At 54.7% G+C, this 18,982-nt stretch overlaps 1 protein-coding gene across 1 annotated transcript in view; it reads left to right on the forward strand.

Annotated features, from left to right (window-relative positions):
* The window catches only part of Plekho2 (pleckstrin homology domain containing O2), a 25,203-nt gene that overhangs the window by 4,033 nt on the left and 2,188 nt on the right, over positions 1-18,982 (forward strand). Inside the window, exons 4-8 of the mRNA XM_033756054.1 lie at positions 5,367-5,694; positions 9,954-10,070; positions 15,195-15,299; positions 16,928-17,026; positions 18,557-18,979. Coding sequence (XP_033611945.1) covers positions 5,367-5,694; positions 9,954-10,070; positions 15,195-15,299; positions 16,928-17,026; positions 18,557-18,979 — 1,072 coding nt within the window. The remainder of the gene's footprint in view (positions 1-5,366; positions 5,695-9,953; positions 10,071-15,194; positions 15,300-16,927; positions 17,027-18,556; positions 18,980-18,982) is intronic.

The following is an 18,982-nucleotide window of genomic DNA, read 5'->3' on the forward strand; positions in this document are numbered from 1 at the left end:
CGGGCTCAGGCTCTGGCTGCTGCCCGCCCCCTTCCCCTCGGCCTCGGACCCCCGGGCGAATCTAGGCGGATGGGGCAGGGCGGGGTGGAGGTCGAACGAGTCCTCCCTCTGTGCGCCTTCGCCTTTTCTCACCTGCCGTGGGGAAGTGGTCGTGGTTGTTGTCCCCTTTGGGGTGATGAGGAGACTGAAGCCCCGGCGAGTTCGGTGACTGTCGAAAGCGGCCTGGTGCCTGCGCCGGAGCCCCGTTTCCGTCCAGCCGGCCGGTTCAGATCCAGGGCGTGTGCTAGCGGGAGGTGGCTCCGGGGTCCCTAGCTCAAGGAATCCGAGGTCGTGACCCTGCCCGTGGCAGGAGGACTGAAGAGACTGCTTTTTTCTCCCGATGTAAGTCCCTTTGAGTCCCCTCTCCCTTCCCTGCCCCAGATCTGAATCAGGCCCCTGCCTCCCCCACATCCATGGGAGGGCTGGATCTGCGCTGCCCCTGAGCCTCCCTCTACCCTCCGAGGACACCCTGAGTTGGGGTCAGGTACTCTGTGACCTCTACCCTTTGCATGCACACGGCACGCATTTAACATATTTCTGTGGAATAAACAAGAGGGTATTCGTATCCCTTAGATGGTTCCCAGCTTCTGCTTGTCCAAGCCCCAAGGAAGGGGATGTATCTTTGACTGGATGGGTGGGGACAGAAATGAAGCCTTCCCTAGTAGGGCAGCTCTGGTGAGCTGGGGAGCTCTGAGTGGACTAGGCTGCCTGTGTCCCTGTCCGCGTCCACCTCCCTACTTCCTGGGGCCACAGCTCAGGAGAGTAGGCTGCCTCTTCCCTCCAGGCTAGGCCTGCATTTCTGTGGGATGGTAGATAAGTCACTTCCCCTCTCAGCCCACGTTTCCTCTTCTATAAAAACGGGGCCCAGGCTCCTCCCCAGCCTGCCTCCGGCTCTCCTCTCAGGGTAGGGGGCAAAATCAGACCACTGTGATTTGTTGTGGTTTCTTTCTTGCTGTCACAGGTTGGGCCTGCCTTCTGCCTGAAGCCCCTGCTTCAAGGGCTGGGCTCCCTGGGAGGTCCCGCCCCTGTTCCTGGGGGATATGGGTTCCTGGGGGATTATTCCGTTGCCTGATTTACTCTGGGCCCCCAGTTAGAGGAAGTTCTCCTGGGGCCTTCCAGGCTTAGTTGGGCTCTAACCCTTAATCTCTAACCTTGCTGCTTCTGACTCCCAGATACCTAAAAGCTCAAGGACTACCCTGGCCTTCTAAAGTCTTCTCCACTTCTTCGTCCCAGCCACCACCAGCCCTCACCCACACAACCAGGGGCTCCCCTGCCCTCTCCCTCCCTTTGGCATCCTCCACTTCTTCCAGTAGCTTCCCTTGTTTCTCTAGGCCTGACCACCTCTCAGACCATGGTCACCTGCTCTTTCCCATGATCCCTGGCCACTCCATCACCTCCCTTCCACAGGGCTGCTTTCAGTCCTCCTGCTAGCTTAGAGACACCCTGCACCCAGACCCTCTCAGTCCCAGTGACCTCCTGTGCAATGGGCTGTCATCCCTGTCACCCTGAAGCTTGGTGAGGAAGTGCTGGGCTGGGCACCGAGCATCTGCTCGCCTGTGCCCTCAGTTTCCCCGATCTGTACAATGAGAGGGGCCAGGGATCTGGGAACATGAGGAAAACTCAGGGGAGGTGTTGTGGCTGCTGCTGGAGTACAGCTGGAAACCTCAGGTCTCTACTTCCCATGTGTCCCCCTGCCCTCCCCCAGCTGGTCACTTGCCCTGGTTCCAGGCCGCCTACTTGCCGTCACCCAGCTTGAGACAGGGTGGGCAGTGTCCTGTCCCGCAGCGGTGTTGGGCTAATTCCTTTCTCTTTCTGCACTTGATCTTAGCCAAAAGGCTGAGAAGTGATTCTCTTTCCTTTTCTAGGCTACACTTTCTCTTTCTGTAGCAAAGCGGGAGGGACTTTGATTCCCTATTTCTCTTTCCTTCTCTGGGCCAGGTTGGCTTCCCTTCCCTTCTCAGAGCCTCATCTTCTGCAAGGCTTCCTGGACCAACACCAGCAGAGTGCTGGGACAGGGGATCTTTTCCCAACAGGGGAGACCCGCCCAGCCCCCAGACTGGAGCTGTCTGTGTGTGTGGCCCCCATCAGACTTGAAGTTTGTAGGGCAGAGTCAGTGCTTCCTGGAGGGTTCTCAGGAGAGGAGGTTCAGAGCATCCCTGGGCTTAGTCTAAAGGCAAGTGTCATCATGAGCTGCCTGTGATGTGGGGTGCCAACAAGGCTGCTGTTTCCATTCTGTTCTGTTCTGTTTGTTTTTTTCTTTGAGACAGAGCCTTGGTATATACTCCAGGCTACTCTTGAACTCAAGGCGATCCTCCCGCCTCAGCCTGCAAGTACTGGGATTACAGGTGTGCACTACCATGCCCAGCTCAAACAACAAGGCTGCTTCTGCTGGTCTCTGTTTTAACCTTATGGCTTTCCATTTGTCCTTTCATGTCCAGGGTCAGAGTGACCTGGCTCTTTGTTTTTTACGGATGACGCAGAGACCTTCCTGTGTCAGGCATAGGGGAGCCAGGCTGGTGCCTAGGGTGTTAGGAGCTATTCATGGTGGATGGGAGAAAGCCTGGTAAGGATGGATGGGAGGCGAGGGGGCACAAGAGGACCAGTGGTCAGCTGGTCAGTAAGAGGCGAGGAGGCTGAGACACTGAGCTGAGCAGGACAAAACCTCTCCTGTGAACCTTGTCAAGGGGCGGGGCTCCTTGTTAAAACTGGCTGGGGCTTAGCCAGGCCTCTTGGAGGGAGGTGGTCTGAGGGCCAGGGATGGGGTTGGTCCGCAGGGTGGAGGCCTCCAGCCAGGCACCCTTAGGATAGCTGGGCTTTGCTACAACCAGCTGCAGCCCCTCAGTTGTCTCCTCCCTCCCAGCCCCATCCTGGTCCCACCCATCCTCCCAGGCCTTGGACTGGCTTCTCTAGCTAATCCAGTCATGGTGTTCCTGGGCACTGTGCTACACTTAGCCCAGAGGAGACAGTGATCAAGGCCCAGGCCTCCAGCCTTGGCCCCAGAGTGTCCAGCTTGGGGGAAGTTTTCAAGTTTCAGCAGCTGGTGGGGCTGGGAGTCTCACAAGTGAAGTTGGGAAAGGTGTGAGGTCTCCTGAAAGGGTTGGTGGGACTCCAGAAAAGCAGGACACAGGCTTGGAGCTGAGAAGTGGGAGATGTGGCAGAGGCTTCCACCGCCCAGTTTAAGAGAGGCACTGAGCGCCTCAGTGGTACCCAGGATGTCGGAGTTGCTGAGAAGAGGGGTGTGCCTTTGGGGAGCATGGGGATGGGGGTTCCCATTGTTGGAAGTTGGATGCATTGTTGGATGGGTGAGCCTCCTGTTCTTGTTGAAGTGTCCTGGGGTTCCCTTTTCTCCTGGACAGGGCAGCTTATAATTGACCAGGCCCTCACTTCCTCGTTCCTGCACCTAGGAAGACCGCTTGGACCATACTGCTTCCCTATTTCTCTTGGCATCTACAGGTCAGGGAGAGACCCCAAGGGTGCTCCCCATATCCCTGGAGCACCTGGAGGTCTGAGGTCTAGAAAGGCCTTGTCTAGATGGGGAGCTGGCCTCCGCAAGAGTGTCCCTGAGCGTCACAGTGTGGGGCAGTGACAGCAGGAATGACAGGAAGGACAACTGCTATGAACTGCTGTGGTTTTTTTGTTTTGTTTTTGTTTATTTCCAGTACCAGGGATCAAACTCAGGACCTTGTACTTGCCAGGCAGGCACAGTGCAACTGAGCTACATCCCTGGCCAACTGCTATCTTCTATGTTTAGGTGCTTAGGTTTCCTAGGAACTGCTCTGCCTGTCTTAGCATCATTCAGCCAAAAAACGTTCATTGAGCACTTAGTCACTATGAAGGCACTGGGGACAAAAACAAAATCTCTGCCCCTACAGAGTCATTTCTTACAATCACCACTGCTAATATCTCCATGTCATGGGTACACTGAAACCTAGATTAGGTAGTTTGTCTCCCATGTTCATGACTTGGGCTCCAAAACCCAGACTCCCAACCACCACAGTGTGTAGCTCCAGGAGGTGGTGGGGCCTTGCGGACAGCCAGGCCTGCCCTGCCTCCGACAGCTCACCACTTAACTCTGCCCGGGCTCGTCTGCCCAAAGACAGCTATGGCCGCAGGCCATCCCTGGGGAGAGGCGTGCCTCTTTTAACCAGGCCCCTTTTCTGAGTTTTATGCAAATTATACCGTAGTTAGGATTAGTCAGTGCTGTATTCCTAGTAGCATCCTCTAGATTTGGACATACTCTTGACACCCTGTCTCCCATACTCCCGTCACACTTCCTACCCTGGGTACCAGGCAGGGAGGCAAAGTGGTTAGCACATAGGGTATATTTTTATTTTCATTTCACAAATATTTCTTCAGCCCCATAATGTGTAAAACGGGGCTGAGTGCTGGGGACCCAGAGTTACATCTAACCCCATCTGGTAATCATACACTTGGCCCCAGTTGCCTAGGCAGGTAACGAATGCATGGGCTACGAGCTGCCTGTAGCCACCCCAAGGCTGCAGGGTGGCCACCCCGTCTAGGATGCAGCTTCAGTTGAGTATCTTGCATACCAGCCTGTGGTTGAAGAAGAAAGGGGTCTCGGAGCCCTCACCAGATAGGTGGCCGCCTGAGTCCTGGCCTGGGGTGGACGAGGACAGCATGGCCTCTGCTTTGGGACAGGAAGCGTGAGGGCTGCAGACTGGGTCCTTGCAGAGGCAGAGTGCCCTTCAGCCTTCCTGATCCCTCCCATCCTTCCTATTTCTGCTGAAATGTGCTTTCGTCCAGGAGGCCTCACTGCCCCCCAGTGGGTCCCCACTGTCTTATCACTGGTCCCTGTTTGCATCCTTGGGGGCACCTTGCGCTGCTTAATGTGTGTGTGTCAGGTATTTAATCTCCGCCCGCCCCCATACAAGGGCAGAGGCTGCATTCACTTAATTCTTGGGCAACTTGAGTGCCCTGGGCATTTGTTGACTGGCTGCATGAACACAAGGAGGCGGAAGGGTAGAGTGGGAGAAACAAGGGGTCAGAGGCCTGCTTTGAATTCTGCCTCTGTCCCTCCAGCTGGGTGACTGTGGCAAGTCGTGTCTCCTCCCTTAGCTTCATATTGCAGTGACATGTGGATAACGGTGCTTTCACTTCAGAGGGGAATTGCTAGGGTTAAATGAGACCGTGGATGTGAGATGCAGTGTGGTGGCCTAATGGAAGATGGCTGCTGCTATTAGTCATCATTTCTCCTCTCCTCTCCTTTCTTGTTTTCTTACTTCCTTGCTTTCTTCCTTTTCTTTGCTCAGGATGGCCTTGAACTCACAATCCTCCTGCCTCTGCCTATCCAGTAGCTAGGATTACAGGCCTGGGCCACTGTGCCCAGTTTGCTGTTATTTTGGATGCTGCGTTAGGATTGTGAGGAACCTCATACAGGAAGGCATCATTAGGTACCCAGCACAGCCACACGTCCCTCGCGCGTCCTGTGGAGCATGTGGCCCTGTGGCAGTGGCCTTTACACCATGTCCTGGTGCTGTTTCACAGGGCCTGAAGGAGGGTGGCGAGAAGCCTCAAGGAGCGCGGACGGCAGACAAGTCTGGTTGGATCAAGAAGAGCAGCGGGGGCCTCCTGGGCCACTGGAAAGATCGCTACCTGCTCCTCCGTCAGGCCCAGTTGCTGGTCTGTGAGAACGAGGTGAGGTCAGGCTTGGGTCCGATGCAGCACGACTCTGGGCTGAGGCTGGAACACCTGGAACACTTTTGACATCTGTGCCACCCTGGACAAGTGCTGATCTCCACCGGGTCTGTGTGTGGCATGGGACTAATCTAGTGTTGCTGGATGGAGCTCATTGAACCATAAGCATGAGTCTCCTCAACTGTCTACCTGTGTACAGAATTTCCAGCCCCTGGGCAAGGTTCTGTGTAAGAAAGTCCTCCAAAGCCTGAGGCCTGCTCCTTTTTAACAGTGGGCGCAGAAATACACTTCATACTTATTTGGAAGTTTTATGTATCTCTCTCTGCTTTTTTGTTTGTTTGTTTGTTTGTTTCTCTTGGGGGGGGGAGGTTGAGACAGGGTCTCACTATGTATTTGAGACTGACCTGGAACTCACTATGTAGCCCAGGCTGGTCTTGAACTCACAGAGATCCTCCTGCCTCAGCCTCCCTAGTGCTGGGATTACAGGCATGCGCCACCACGCCCGGCTTCTTTTGAGGTAGGATTATTATGTAGCCCAAGCTGGCCTGAAATTTATGGCAGTCCTCCTGCCTCAGCCTCCTATGTGCTGGGTTTACAGGTGTGCACCACTGTGCCCGGTCATACCTCTCTGAAGATGTGAGAGTGGTCATCTGTCACATTTTATAGACGAGGATCTGAGGCTCAGGGTAGCAAAATGACAGTGAATTCAGCATCTCAAATGATTGGAGGACTCAGGTCTAAAACCACCAACAAGTAAACTGTGAAATCTATTTTTGGTGGAGTTCTTCTGAAACATGTTAAATAGTCTCTGCTTTCTTTAATAGAAGATGCTGGCCTAAACTGACCACGGTGACCCCGAGTCACTTGTCGTCTGTCCTGTACCACCAGCCTGTGCTTCTAGCCTTTCTTTTTCCTTTATCGTGAAGCTCCCAGGTGCCACTTCTGCAACAGTCCTCATGTCTTCCCACTTCATCCTTTGCCCCTCCTCGTTCCGGCAGCTTGGGGTGAGCATAACCGAGAACGCTAAAATTGTGCACAGAGTCAATAAGAGTTGGTGCAAGACTGAGGAAGAACGTTTTCCTGTAGATGTTGGGTAGGTCCTGGGCTCGAGGCTGACAGAGAGGGCTGTCGGAGGGCTGTCACTGTGTGCCTCTGACAGCTGGGACACAGAAGGGCCGTAGGCACAGTCTGCCTCTCTTCCTTATCAGTCTGTCCCAGCTTCCCTCAGGGTATCCTGGAAAATTCATCCTCCCAGGCAGAGGCAGACTGGTCAGCCTTGCTTGAATGTTCACGGAGTTGCCTTGAGAAGCTCCTGACTGTCCAGCCTGATTCCCTAGGCTCCTGGAGTCGGGGTGTCAGAAAAGCAGCAGGCAGAGGGAAAGGGGTTGAGGGTACGCAGACAGCCCCTCAGATGTTCTGTACTGATACACCACACACGTGTGCTGCAGCTGGGAATGAGCCTGCAGAGGGGTATTTTTATAAAGAAAGGGGGTTGTCTCAGCTTCCTCCATTGCCAGCTGCCGCGAAAGTGGAATGACGAGCTCAGCTATCAGCCTGTTGGGTGCTGCCAGATTTATCCCAAACTGCTCTCCACATCTGGCCACAGCTGGGAAACAGGAAGGACTTCATGTCTCCAACAAGAAAAATCCAAATCACACTTGTTGAAAAAAATGATCACTATTTTTAAAAATTTCAGAGTAATCTCAAGAACTTAGCACTCAGGGATAGGGAAGCCTAGCCCAGGAGTGGGAATTGAGAAATACTTATTAGCTCAATTCCTCTTTCTGATGTAAGGATTTAGGCGAGTGCAGACGGCTCTTGGCTGTTTCTGTGCTGTCAGAGGCTGACGTTCCAAAGATGCTGCCCCCACCCAGCGCCTGCTGCTTTATCCACTTTTCTGAGCTGCAGGAGGGCCCGGGTGATTCAGCATTTTGCTGGAGAAGAGACCTGGGCAGGGACTTGGGTGGTGGAGGACTGACTCTGAGTTCCAGGAGGTCTTATGCATGCGGGGCAGGTGAGCTGCTCTTCTGGGAGCCTCCCTCCCTAGTACCCAGGGAGCAGGGGACTTCCTGGGGTCCCACTCTGTTCTTTTGCGTGCTTCTCTCAAGGGCTGTCTTCTGTAGGGCCCTGTGTGGGTCACAGAAAGGTGACAGACACACAGAGAATAGGGTGGAGTGAGCTGGCCAGACGGGGTGGTTTAGGCCTGTGCTTGTCCATAGCTGTCTCCGAGCCCCTAGCACCTAGTAGGTCTCTGTCCATAGCAGGTGCTTTGTGGGTGTTTGTGCCCAACAGGAAGTGATGGAAGACTCTAGAGAGTGAGAGCACTAAGAGTCACAGTTGTGGGAGGTGCCACGGGGCTTCTCAGAATAGGAGGCATTTCTGGCCATCCGTGTTTCATGGAGGAACCTGGGAGATATTGGAGACTAGAGGTTAGAAACAGACATAGGGAAGCAAAAATGAGAAATGATACCTGAGTGAACCTACATGGAGAGATCAGGCCCCCCATCCATGTTTCCCTTCCTGTGAGGGCAGAAGAGAGAGTAGATCAGTGGTTATCTGCCTTAGCTGTACAATCATCTGCTTTAAAAAATACTGAAGTCTGGGTCTCACCACCAGTGATCCTGGTATGTTTGGTCTGGGATGGTGCGTAGGCATTAGGCTCTTTAAAAGCTTTAGGCTACTGCTGTGTGTGCTGGTGCACACCTGTAATCCTAACACCCAGAAGGCTGACACCGGAGGATTGCCACAAATTTGAGCCCACTCTGGGCTATTTAGTGAGATCCTGTCTCAAAAAAACTTTATGCCGCCAAGATTGAGAACTTGTGGTGAACTGTAAACTTTGTCATACATCATACATCAGAATCACCTGGAAGTCTAGGTAATATTCAGATTCAGCTGGGCTGGGGATTTAGCTCAGTGGTTCCAGCGCCTGCCTCACAAGCACAAGGACCTGAGTTCGATCCCCGGTACCAAAAAAAAAAAAACAGATTTAGCTGGGTGTGGGGTACACACCTGTAATCCCAGAACTTTGGGAGACTAAGGCAGGAAGATTGAAAGTTCAAGCCCAGCCTGGGCAACTTAGTGACTTACTGAGACCCTATCTGAAAATAAAATATAACAAAAGTCCCAGGGGCTGTCACTCAACCTATTCAGAACTGCAAAAAGTCTGTGTCCTTACTTTTCTGATTTAGTAAGGACAGGGCCTAGGAATTTGCATTCCTAGCAGTTTCTCAGGTGGTAATGCTGCTGGCTGACCTACCACACAGGGCGGACCTGGGATTGAGAAGGTGTGGATCATGGCATCGGCTTGATTTGGGAGGAGGGTGGTATGCTGGGAAGACCCTGCCCTGGCTCAGGGATGTGGGTTGGGGCCCTGACCTGGGTTAGGACAAATCTCTTCCCTTCTGACCTCTTGCCTGCAGCCCTCTGGTGAGGCTGTGGACATTCCTGGTCTTGTGAGGCTCCAGGAATCAGGGAGCTGCTTGCCAGACAGGTGCCCGATGGGTAAAGAGAAAACCCTCAAGTCTTGGGACTGGTGGGTCCTGGCACCGAGGCCTCAGAGTGGCAGCTGGGGCTCGATGGGGTGCCTGGAAGTGAGCCTCTACCCTCTGTTGCCTGTGGCCTGGGTACTGGCCATCCTTCCCAGCCAGGGCTGACAGAGGGAGATGGTGGGTGAGGGAGCCACCTCAGGGTTGCTGCTGCAGGCAGGATGCACGGCCCCAACTATGCCTTGTCTACACTGCCCTCTGCTTCTATGTTCTTGGGACACCACCCCCACCCCCTCACCTCCCGCGTCACCCCATTCTGACAGACCCTTGACCTCTCCCAGGTGACCTCTTCCACAGATCCCTGCCTTGCCTCTGGGCCTGCACACCCCAGAGACCCTTTCTAGGTCTCTCCGCTGGCCTTAGGCACCTTAGACTCAGCCCTCAGCTGCCCCCTATTTCTTTCTTTCTTTCTTTCTTTCTTTCTTTTTTTATACCAGGGATCGAACTTGGGACCTTGCGCTTGTGAGGCAGGTAACTGAAGCACTAAGCTAAATCCCCAGCGGCGGCCCTACCCCCTATTTCTTATCTGGATGGGGAACGTGCAGGCATCCCTCTGACCAGCACAGACTTGGCCCTGGCCACTTCCAGGGTCTTGGTGATGTGGCAATGCGGTATTCTCAGTGGAACCAGTGTCTGAGACGTAGCCTGGTGGCCTAGGGTCCTGGTGGGTCTAGCTCTTGTCACCAGGTGTCCCTTTGTCTCTCTTACCAGGACGAGCAGAAGTGTGTGGAGACAGTGGAACTGGGCAGCTATGAGAAGTGCCAGGACCTTCGTGCCCTCCTCAAGCGGAAACACCGATTTATCCTATTGCGATCCCCAGGGAACAAGGTGAGGAGAGGCCTACTGCCGAATGCCTCTCTCCAGCCTCCAGCCAGGGTCTGCTTGGGAAGAGCATGCCTGGGGTGGAGCCAGACTGGGCCCCTGAGCACAGCCAGTGGCTTCCCCATTGGTCTGAGGCTGAAACCCAGCAGCTGCCAAAAGTTGGACCTTCTGCCTCTTTGGTCTTGGTGGTTCCCAGCCCCTCTTGATGGGAGATATGCTTAATGCTTGGCTGAGAACTTCCTCCCCTCTCCCCTTCCGGGCTGTGGCCTCTGGTCAGCAGTACTGCCCTGCTGGGAGGTGGCCCTGCCCTTGCCTGAGCTCTGCACACAGGAGGTCCAGGCTGAGTTAGGGGAGCTGTGGGGAGCAGTGGACAAGGCCAGTGGTGCCTTCCTGGGTGGACTCCCTGCTACACCCTCCTGGATGCACAGCTGGGACCCTCAAGCCCTGGCTTTCTCTCGGCTATAGCAGGGTCGCTTGCCTGGGAGACTGCTCCCGCTGGGTGCCAATGCCACTGGCTGTTTGTCCCATTCTTCCTGGATGGACGAGGGGAGTCTGGCAGCGGACACAGACATCGCAGGGAGTCCGGGGTGGAGGCTGCTGGTACCACGCCTGCCGCCAGCTCCTGCCACACCTCACTCTGGCCTCTGCCTGTCATGTGCAGCCTCAGCATGGCTGAGTCACAGAGGCTGGGGCTTGAGGAGCAGGTCTGGTCTGGCCTGCTGGGGCCAGGCTTTTCTCTCCCAGATATAGGGCTATGGGCCCAGAACTCTTTGGTCCCTGGGCCTCTGAAGGAGACCGTGATACTTTCATTACCAATTAGCTCAATGCCCCACTCTACAGGGGCGAGGGAAGAAAAAGAAGCCACCAGCACAACAGTAGGGGGGCCTCGGAGCCATGGTACTAGTGAACTGGAGGACACAGCCCAGGGCAGAGGCAGCATTAATGTGCCCTTGGGGTCACGGGGCTGGGCCTGGGGACCCGCTGCCTCCGGGTGCCATGCGTGTCTTTGTGTGAGAGAAGCAGAGGCCATAGGCCTTCACTGTGTGTCTGGCCGGCGTATGCAGGCTGTCTGCCCCATACCGCGTGCAGCGCATGTCCGCCTTGCCCTGGTTCTCTCAGCATCTTTGTGTGTATACTCATGCCTTTCTGAACCCTGCCCACCACGCTGATCTGGAGATCACCTCCTTTCCCAGCTCTGAGCACCACCGGTAGTGACCTAGGTGGGTCAGCCCAGCTCAGGGTGGGACGTTACCTTCAGAGAGTCTGTGCAGCTGCATCCTCAGCATCTTTGGCCAAAACCCTCCTCCCACCCTCAGGCCTGCCCAGAGTTCAGATCCAGTCTGGGTGATTTGGTACAGGACAATCAGGAGATGGGGCTGTGGAGAAAGTGGTGGTAGCTACAGGGGGAAAGAAAAGCACACTTTGGCTTCAGTTCAAGGGGCTCTTGACCCTCAGCCCCCTGGCTCCCCGAGTGGGGAGAGTGGGGCTCCCCGAGGTCTGGTGTGGACCTAGCCCGGGGTGTACTGCATGGCTGGGATCCTCTCACCCGCTTTTCCCAGCACCCTGGGTGTTCCCCATCCTCAGTGCAGCCTCCAGCGAGCCTGGAGGTCATGTGACCCTGGTTGTCTGGTCCTGAGGCCGCCTTTTTCCCCTTCTAATCAAATAAACAAAGACTCCAGTGTCTTGCAGCCCCACTCCCCCGCCTCCCCATCCCCACGCCCCTGCCCGTGAGGTCACAGGCAGCCGCTGCCAGGAAGCAGGGTGGCCACTGCTGGGCCCTGCTGCCCTGCTGGTTTCGGCCAGCTTGGCCCTTTCCTCTGCCCTGCTGCCTCTTCGCCTCCCACCTTTTCCTCTCGGCCATTCTGCCCTTCCCCCTTTCCTGGGTTGGAGGGCCATTCCGTGGCTGGTCTCATTAGCATCCCAGCTCCTCTGTCCCTGGACTTCTTTAAAGGGCTTGTGGCTGGACCTGTGCAGCCAGTGCTAGATGATCAAGCTGAGCTTCTTGGGATTTATTCTAATTGTCCCCCTTTTGATCCTCTTTTTTTTAACCAAGATTACAAGGTGTCTCCAGCGGGGAGTTGGAGCTGTGAGATTACAGTCCCCCTCTGGGTGCCCTGGGCTAGTGCAGTGGGGCTTTCTGAGGCCGTTTTCCTCCCTGGGAGCTGACACCACATGGCTGCTGGCCGCAGGGGAACAGGCGCAGTGTGAGCTGGTCCAGCAGTTCTGCTTTTGTCCCTTTGAAGCCCAGAGGAATGGAGAGTGAAACTTGGCCCCCTGACTCTCCGGCCCACCCTTGTGCCCGCAGTCACTGACTTTGGATGAGGGCTTCCTTGCTCCTGGTTGCCACTGCTTGTACTAGCAGAAGCCCTGCCATCTTGGAGCCCCCAGGAGCAGCACTGGGGGCAGAAGAGTGGCCCCAGATCCCTTCCCCACTATGGGGCCCGGTGGCCTTTGCAGTCCCCGGATGTAGAGCCACAGCAGCCCCGATGGCCAGGCTGGGAGGCTGTTGCCAAGGTATCCTGGGGTTTCTGACTTAACTGCAGATGGGCTGCCAGGATCAAATTTATCCTGGTCATGCAAATGAGCATTTGGCAGTGCCTGGCATGGGGGTGGGCAGGGCCCTGTGTGAGGAGGAGGCCATTCGGCCAGGAGGAAGTTATATAATGAGGATGCTGAGGGGCCTGGCCAAGTGCACCCTGGTGTTACATAACTGGGAGAGCAGAGCGAGAGAGGCGGGGGCCTGGGCGAGCTGGGAGGCCCGCAGAGGGATGGAGGTCTTAACGTGTGGTCAGAGGGTGGACATTGGCCTCAGATGGGGTGAGGGAAGGGCCTTTGGGCTGTCATTCATTTATGACCATTCAGCAGCAGTTTACCAAGTACCTACCACGAGCAAGCCCTGGCTCTCAGTGTGTTTAATTCTCTCAGCATTGTTTTGTAGCTAGTAGTGTTAACCCATTTCACAGATGAAGAAGCTGGGACAGTTCGTCCAGAAGAAAGGAAGCCACTTTAATTGCTGTCACTAAGCAGTCATTGGGACCCATTTCAGCACTGTATTTATTTATTTCTTTGGCAGTAGTGGGAATTGAGTCCAGGGCCTTTGCACTGAGTTACATACTCAGCAAGTTTTTAATTTTTTATTTTGAGACAGGGTCTTGCAGTTACTAAGTTGACCAGGTTAAGGTCAAACTTGGGATCCTCCTGCCTTGGCCTCCCAGAGTGGTGGGGTTACAGGCATGTACCACCACATCCAGCTTCTAGATTCATCTTTTAAAAATTTTTTTAAAATTGTGTTTGGACACATGTAACAAAATTTACCATCTTGCTAGGTATGATGGTGCACTTAGGAGGCTGAGGGTAGGAGGACCATGAGATTAATACCAGCCTGGGGTACATAGTAAGATCCTGTGTCAAAATTTTAAAAATTATACCACCTGAACATGGGTGGCGTGTATTTCTGTGGGTACTAAATACATTGATAATGTGGTGCAGCCACCACCACATCCATCTCCAGAACTCTTTTCATCTTGTAAACCAGAACCTGTATCCATTAAATGCTGATGCCCCGTTCCCTTTTCCTCCAGCCCTGGGCAACCACTGTTCTACTTTGTGTCCCTATGATTTTGACTGCACTAGGTTCCTTGTGGGTGGATTCATACAATCGATTTTCCTTTTTCTTTTTTGTACTGGGAATCAAACTCGGGTCCTTGCGCTTGCAAGGCAGGCAGTGGTACGACTGAGCTAAATTCCCGGTCCCCATTTTTCCTTTTTTATTTTGAGTTTAGGCTGGCCTCAAACTTGTAAGGATCCTCTTGCCTCAGCCTCCTAAAGTGCTGAGATTACAGGCATAGCCACCACACCCAGCAGTGTCCTTTGTGCCTGCTTATTTCACTTAACATGATGTTTTCAAACTTTGTCCTGTCCATGCTGTAGCATGCGTCAGAATTTCCTTCCTGTTTGAGACTGAATAATATTCCATTGCATGTCTATACTACATTTTGTTTAGCCACTTATCTGTGGACACTTAGATGGCGTCCACCTTTTAGTTATTGTGAATAATACTGCTATGAACATGAGTGTATAAGTTAGACACACCTATTTTTTATTTATTGTTTTGCAATACCAGAGATCCAATGCAGGACCTGTACATGGTAAATGTGCCCTGCCCCAGAGCTGTACCCTCTGCCTCAGCTACATCACTTTTTATTAATGATTTCCACATCCTTGGAGGCAGATTGCAGTGATATTTTCTTTTACAGATGAGGAAACTGAGGCCCAAAGTCAGATGGCTATGAGTGGTAGACTGCCCAGCTTGGCGGCCGGACTGCTGTGTGTAGCACATGAGGGGCCCTTTGTTTGCACGGCCATGCTCCCTCTTCTGGGCTCGGGCAGGGACTCCACTCTGGGTTGCCCTGCAGTTCTAATATGGGTGCTCAGAGCTCCTGTCTGCAATGGGAAGGGGTGCATGCGTGGTGGTCGAGGATCAGAAAAGATTGCTTTAGTCCACGTGGGACAAGCGTCACCTCCTCTGCTGGAATCCATTTTCATCTCTGTGATGAGGGGTTGGAACTGTCTCCTCTGTCCTCTTTACAGTCCGAGATTCAAAGCCAGAAGCGAGACCCTGGGTCTTCAGCAGTCTGGCATATTTTTCAGCCAAGGCCAGGGCTGGGTTTGGGGCCCACTGGGGAGCCTGGAGTGGCCTCGCTCCTGTCTCCTCTCTCATACTCAGCCTGGACTGGATATAGACTAAGACTGTTCCTCCTTTACAGAGCAGGAAGGGCAGAGACCTGGCATTCAGCCTGGGGGTCCCTTTTCTGCTGCGTCATTCCCTCCCCTGCACCCAGGCCCTGGTGTAAGATTTGCTGTAAGGTCATTTTGGTTTGACTTTGGGATCTGCGGTGGGAAGCTTCATGAAGATCCCAAAGGTGCTGGGCATGGTGATGTATGCCTGTAATCTCAGCACCTGGGAGGCTGAGACAGGAATGCCATGAATTTGAGGCCAGTGTAGGCTACATAGTGCAGCTGTCCCCAAAAAAACACAAACAAACACCCCAGCAAAACAAAACAAAGCCACCCCAAAGATGAGCCCTGTGAAATATCTGTGATCCACCCTACCCACTGTCTCCCTTGCAGGTCAATGACATCAAATTCCAGGCACCCAGTGGGGAGGAGAAAGAATCCTGGATCAAAGCCCTCAATGAAGGGATCAACCGAGGCAAGAACAAGGCCTTTGACGAGGTGTGTCACAGCCCCACGCACAGCTACGGTTCTTGCGCCCATGTTTTGGGTGGTAACCCTGCCCCAGACTGCCCCTTGGTTTCATCACTGCTAGAAATGCTGGGGCATCCGGGGCTATCTCTTATATTCCTCCTAACAATTTCTCAGAGTGGGTGGTGGTGCCCCATTTTAGAAACAAAACTGAGGCATGAGGAAATTAAAAAGCTTGTTTTAACTTTATTTTTATTTTTTGGGGGAGTACCAGGGATTGAACTGGGGACCTTGAGCTTTCAAGACAGGCAGTGGAACCACTGAGCTAAATCCTTAGCCCCTAGCTTATTTTAACTTTAAAAGCAGTGACGTCAGACTTAGTGTGGTGTACACATACCTACAAACCCTAGCACTGTGGGAGGCTGATACAGGAGGATCAAAGGCAGGTGTCTAGTCTTAGCAACTTAGCAAGACCCTGTCTTAAAATAGAAAATAAAAACGGGCTGTGGATATAGCTCAGTGTAAAGGCCTTAGATTCAAACCCCAATACCACAAGAACCACAAAAACCTTCAGTGGTGGTGTGGAATTGAACTGGTTGTAGCCTCAGCAGGTGGCCCAGGCCAGAGAGCACAGGGTGATCAGGAGCTCCCGTCCAGTTTGCCCATGAAATCCAGGCCACCTGGCTGTGACCCTCCAACCCTACAAACCTCAGCCCCACACTGTAGTGGTGCCTTGGGGAGCAATGGCCATGTCAAACGGGGTTGAGGGTGTCCTCTGGGGCCAGGATCTCTTGGGAAGATGAGTTTCTTTCCTTGTGGTACTTGAGATTGAACCTAGGGCCTTGTTTGTGACTTTTTCTTTATGGCCTTTACACTCACTGGTCTTAGCCAGAAGCAGAATGCCCTGCCACTGAGCTACATCCTAGTCTATTTGTCTTTGGCATCATAGATTCTTAGCTATTTGAGTTAAAATGGATATCGGGCTACCTTGAATGATACCTTGATTTGCAAAATATGAGGTTGGAGGGTGACAAGCTGTGTAAGCAAAGCCTGTGGCTCCTGTGTTCTCTCCTGTCACTGTGTCCTGCTTGCCCTTCACTGCCCAGGGCAGAGAGGATGATGGGTGGCCACATCGGTAGGAACTGGGTTGACCGCAGGGTCAGTGCCTGGACCTCAGCCCAGTCTCAGCAGAGCAGAGGAACAGAGACAGCTGGAGCCCCTGGTAGGCTGGAGCACTCCCATTTCCTGGGAGGGACATGCCACCAGGGGTTCCCTCCTACCTGCTCCTCAACCCTTTCCTGGCCCTCAGAGAGGAGCTGCTATTCTCCAGACTCCCGGGCCCAAAGGCAGAGGCCTCGCTCTTTCCTGGGTGTCCCCAGGGGCTGGGAGAATGGGAAAGGCCAGGGCAGGCAGTACTGTGTGGGTAATGGCACCAGGGGATGGGGAGCTGGCTTCTCCCTGGTGCCCTAGCTAAGCCCCAGTGTGACCTTGAGACTCTTAGATAACTGCAGTAAAGCAAGGAGTCAGGGCTGAGGTTTCCCTTGGGCAGAGACACTGAGGCAAGAGGGCAGATGCTGTGCGGATGTGGGATACCTCAGGTACTTCCCACTCCACCAAGGCCTGGCGGGTGGGCTGACTTGCTCCCCTCTCCTCCTCAGGTGAAAGTGGACAAGACCTGTGCCCTGGAGCACGTGACGCGGGATCGGGTACGGGGGGGCCAGCGGCGGCGGCCGCCCACCAGGATCCACCTGAAGGAGGTAAGGCCTTGCCCTCAGCATGGACAAGGGAGGACAGTGAGACTGAGGCCTCAGCTGCTCAGTGGCAGCCAGGCTTGGTCCACCCCTTTTCTGAGGTTGCCCGGAGCCGGGGTTGTCTGAGTGGTGAGCCTGCAGTGGCAGGAAGGGTGGTGGCAGCACCTGTGCTGTACTTGCTCAGGGTGTCAATGTCCCCAAAGCCATGGCCTTGTTCATTTGGGTTCCACACACTGGGCTGAGTTGGCCACAGGGAAACTGAGGCCCATGAGGGGAGTCTGCCTCTCAGAGGTCGGCTTCCAGATGGAACAGACCTATCCACGGACAGGATGGCGTGAGCTGGCACTTGGACCAGACAGCTCAGGGTGGATGAGTGGCTCTGTCTGTGTGGGAGGCTGGCTGGGAAGATGGGGTTAGGGGAAGAAGCTTCATGGCAGAGTTGGGGATGTGATGGGAAGGTTCCTTCCAGAGGTCCGTCTGAGGCTTAGATAGGGTGGGTCAGAGTGAAGGAGGACAGGGCAGGTGGCCAGCAAGGAGTGGCAGACTGGCCCTCCAGGCCCAGGAGTGGGAAGGGAGGGGCTGATGGCAGACATGGGGAGCAAGAGCCACAGTACGAGTGGACAGAGCAAGAAGCTTGGAGCCTGGGCAGATGTTGGCCCAGGTGCAGGGAATTTGGGAGATGGTGTGGCAGGGGAGGGCCAAGGATGAGCCTCTTTCAGGCCAAGAGCTGCTAAGTGGGCGGGGGGTGGATTTTGGAGGCTGAACAGGAGCTCAGCCAATGCAACATTTGGGCTGTCCAGGGAAGCAGCCAGCAGCAGCCAAGGAAGAGACAGCCAGAGAGGCGAGGGCCTCCTGATTGACCGGCAGAAGACCCAGGGCCTTCAGCCAAATGACAAGGGTGTGCCTGAAGAAGAGGCAGCACTTACTCTGAGAGGAGTCAGCTTAGGGCCATTTTGAGGTGCAGAACCGGGAGAGGTGCCCTGGAGAAAAGGAGCCTTGGGCAGAATGCACCCCAGGTCATCAGAGGGTTTGTTTTGAGATACACCTGCCTGTCTGTCTGTTACCTAGGGAGAGAAGCCTGCAGAGGGAGGGCTGGGGTGCCTGAGAGCAAGAGACCTGGACAAGGAGGGGCCCATCCTGGGAGGAGCCTCAGAGAACCCAAGATGGGGGTGGGCTGGCTGTCATGGTCTCTGGTGATTCAGGGTGGGTATTGTTGGCCAGATCTCCTGGTGCACGTGGGAAAAATGAGGGTTCCAGTCAGGCCCCTCCATCTGAGGGATCTTGGGAGAGGCCTCCTTCCTGCCAGGCCCTACTCCATGGCCTCCCAGGCTTCCTGAGAAGGTTCCTGTGGGCCCCTGGAGTCAGTGCCACTGTTCCCTTTTGGTGGTCAGCTGTGCCCTGGACCACACTAGACACGAGGGGCAGGAAAAGAGCTGCTGAGGGGCTCTCGGGGTGAGGGAGCGGAGATGACTTGGGGAACCTGAGCTAGACCCAGTGGCAGTAGCCAAGGTGATACCTGGATCTTGTTCCCGCCAGGTCGCCAGTGCAGCTTCCGATGGGCTTTTACGCCTGGACCTTGATGTGCCAGACAGTGGCCCACCAGAGATTTCGCTCAGCAGCGACGTGAGTGCGGCCCAGCCCCAGTCCCGGGCGGCACTCATGCCTCCTACCAAGCCTTCCCCAGCAGCTGAGACCACCAGCCTCTGTGACAGCGTGGAGCTCCCTGCAGGGGAGAGGGCCCCAACCCCCATCTCGGCCAGCACCGAGACCCGGCCCGAGAGCCCCTCAGAGGAGGACAGTGGGTCTGAGGGCCCCCCCAACAGCACCTTGCCTGACAAACTGAAGGTGAGCTGGGAGAACCCCAGCCTCGAAGAGCCTGCTGCTCTTGAGGAGCCCCCCACTCCTGAGGAGCCCCCTGCGCCCCCAAGTGTGGAACTGCCCCCTGGGCCCTGTTCGAAGACT

The sequence above is a fragment of the Fukomys damarensis genome, unplaced genomic scaffold (assembly GCF_012274545.1).
Source record: "Fukomys damarensis isolate Sample0158 unplaced genomic scaffold, DMR_v1.0_HiC HiC_scaffold_25, whole genome shotgun sequence".
Classification (NCBI taxonomy): domain Eukaryota; kingdom Metazoa; phylum Chordata; class Mammalia; order Rodentia; family Bathyergidae; genus Fukomys; species Fukomys damarensis.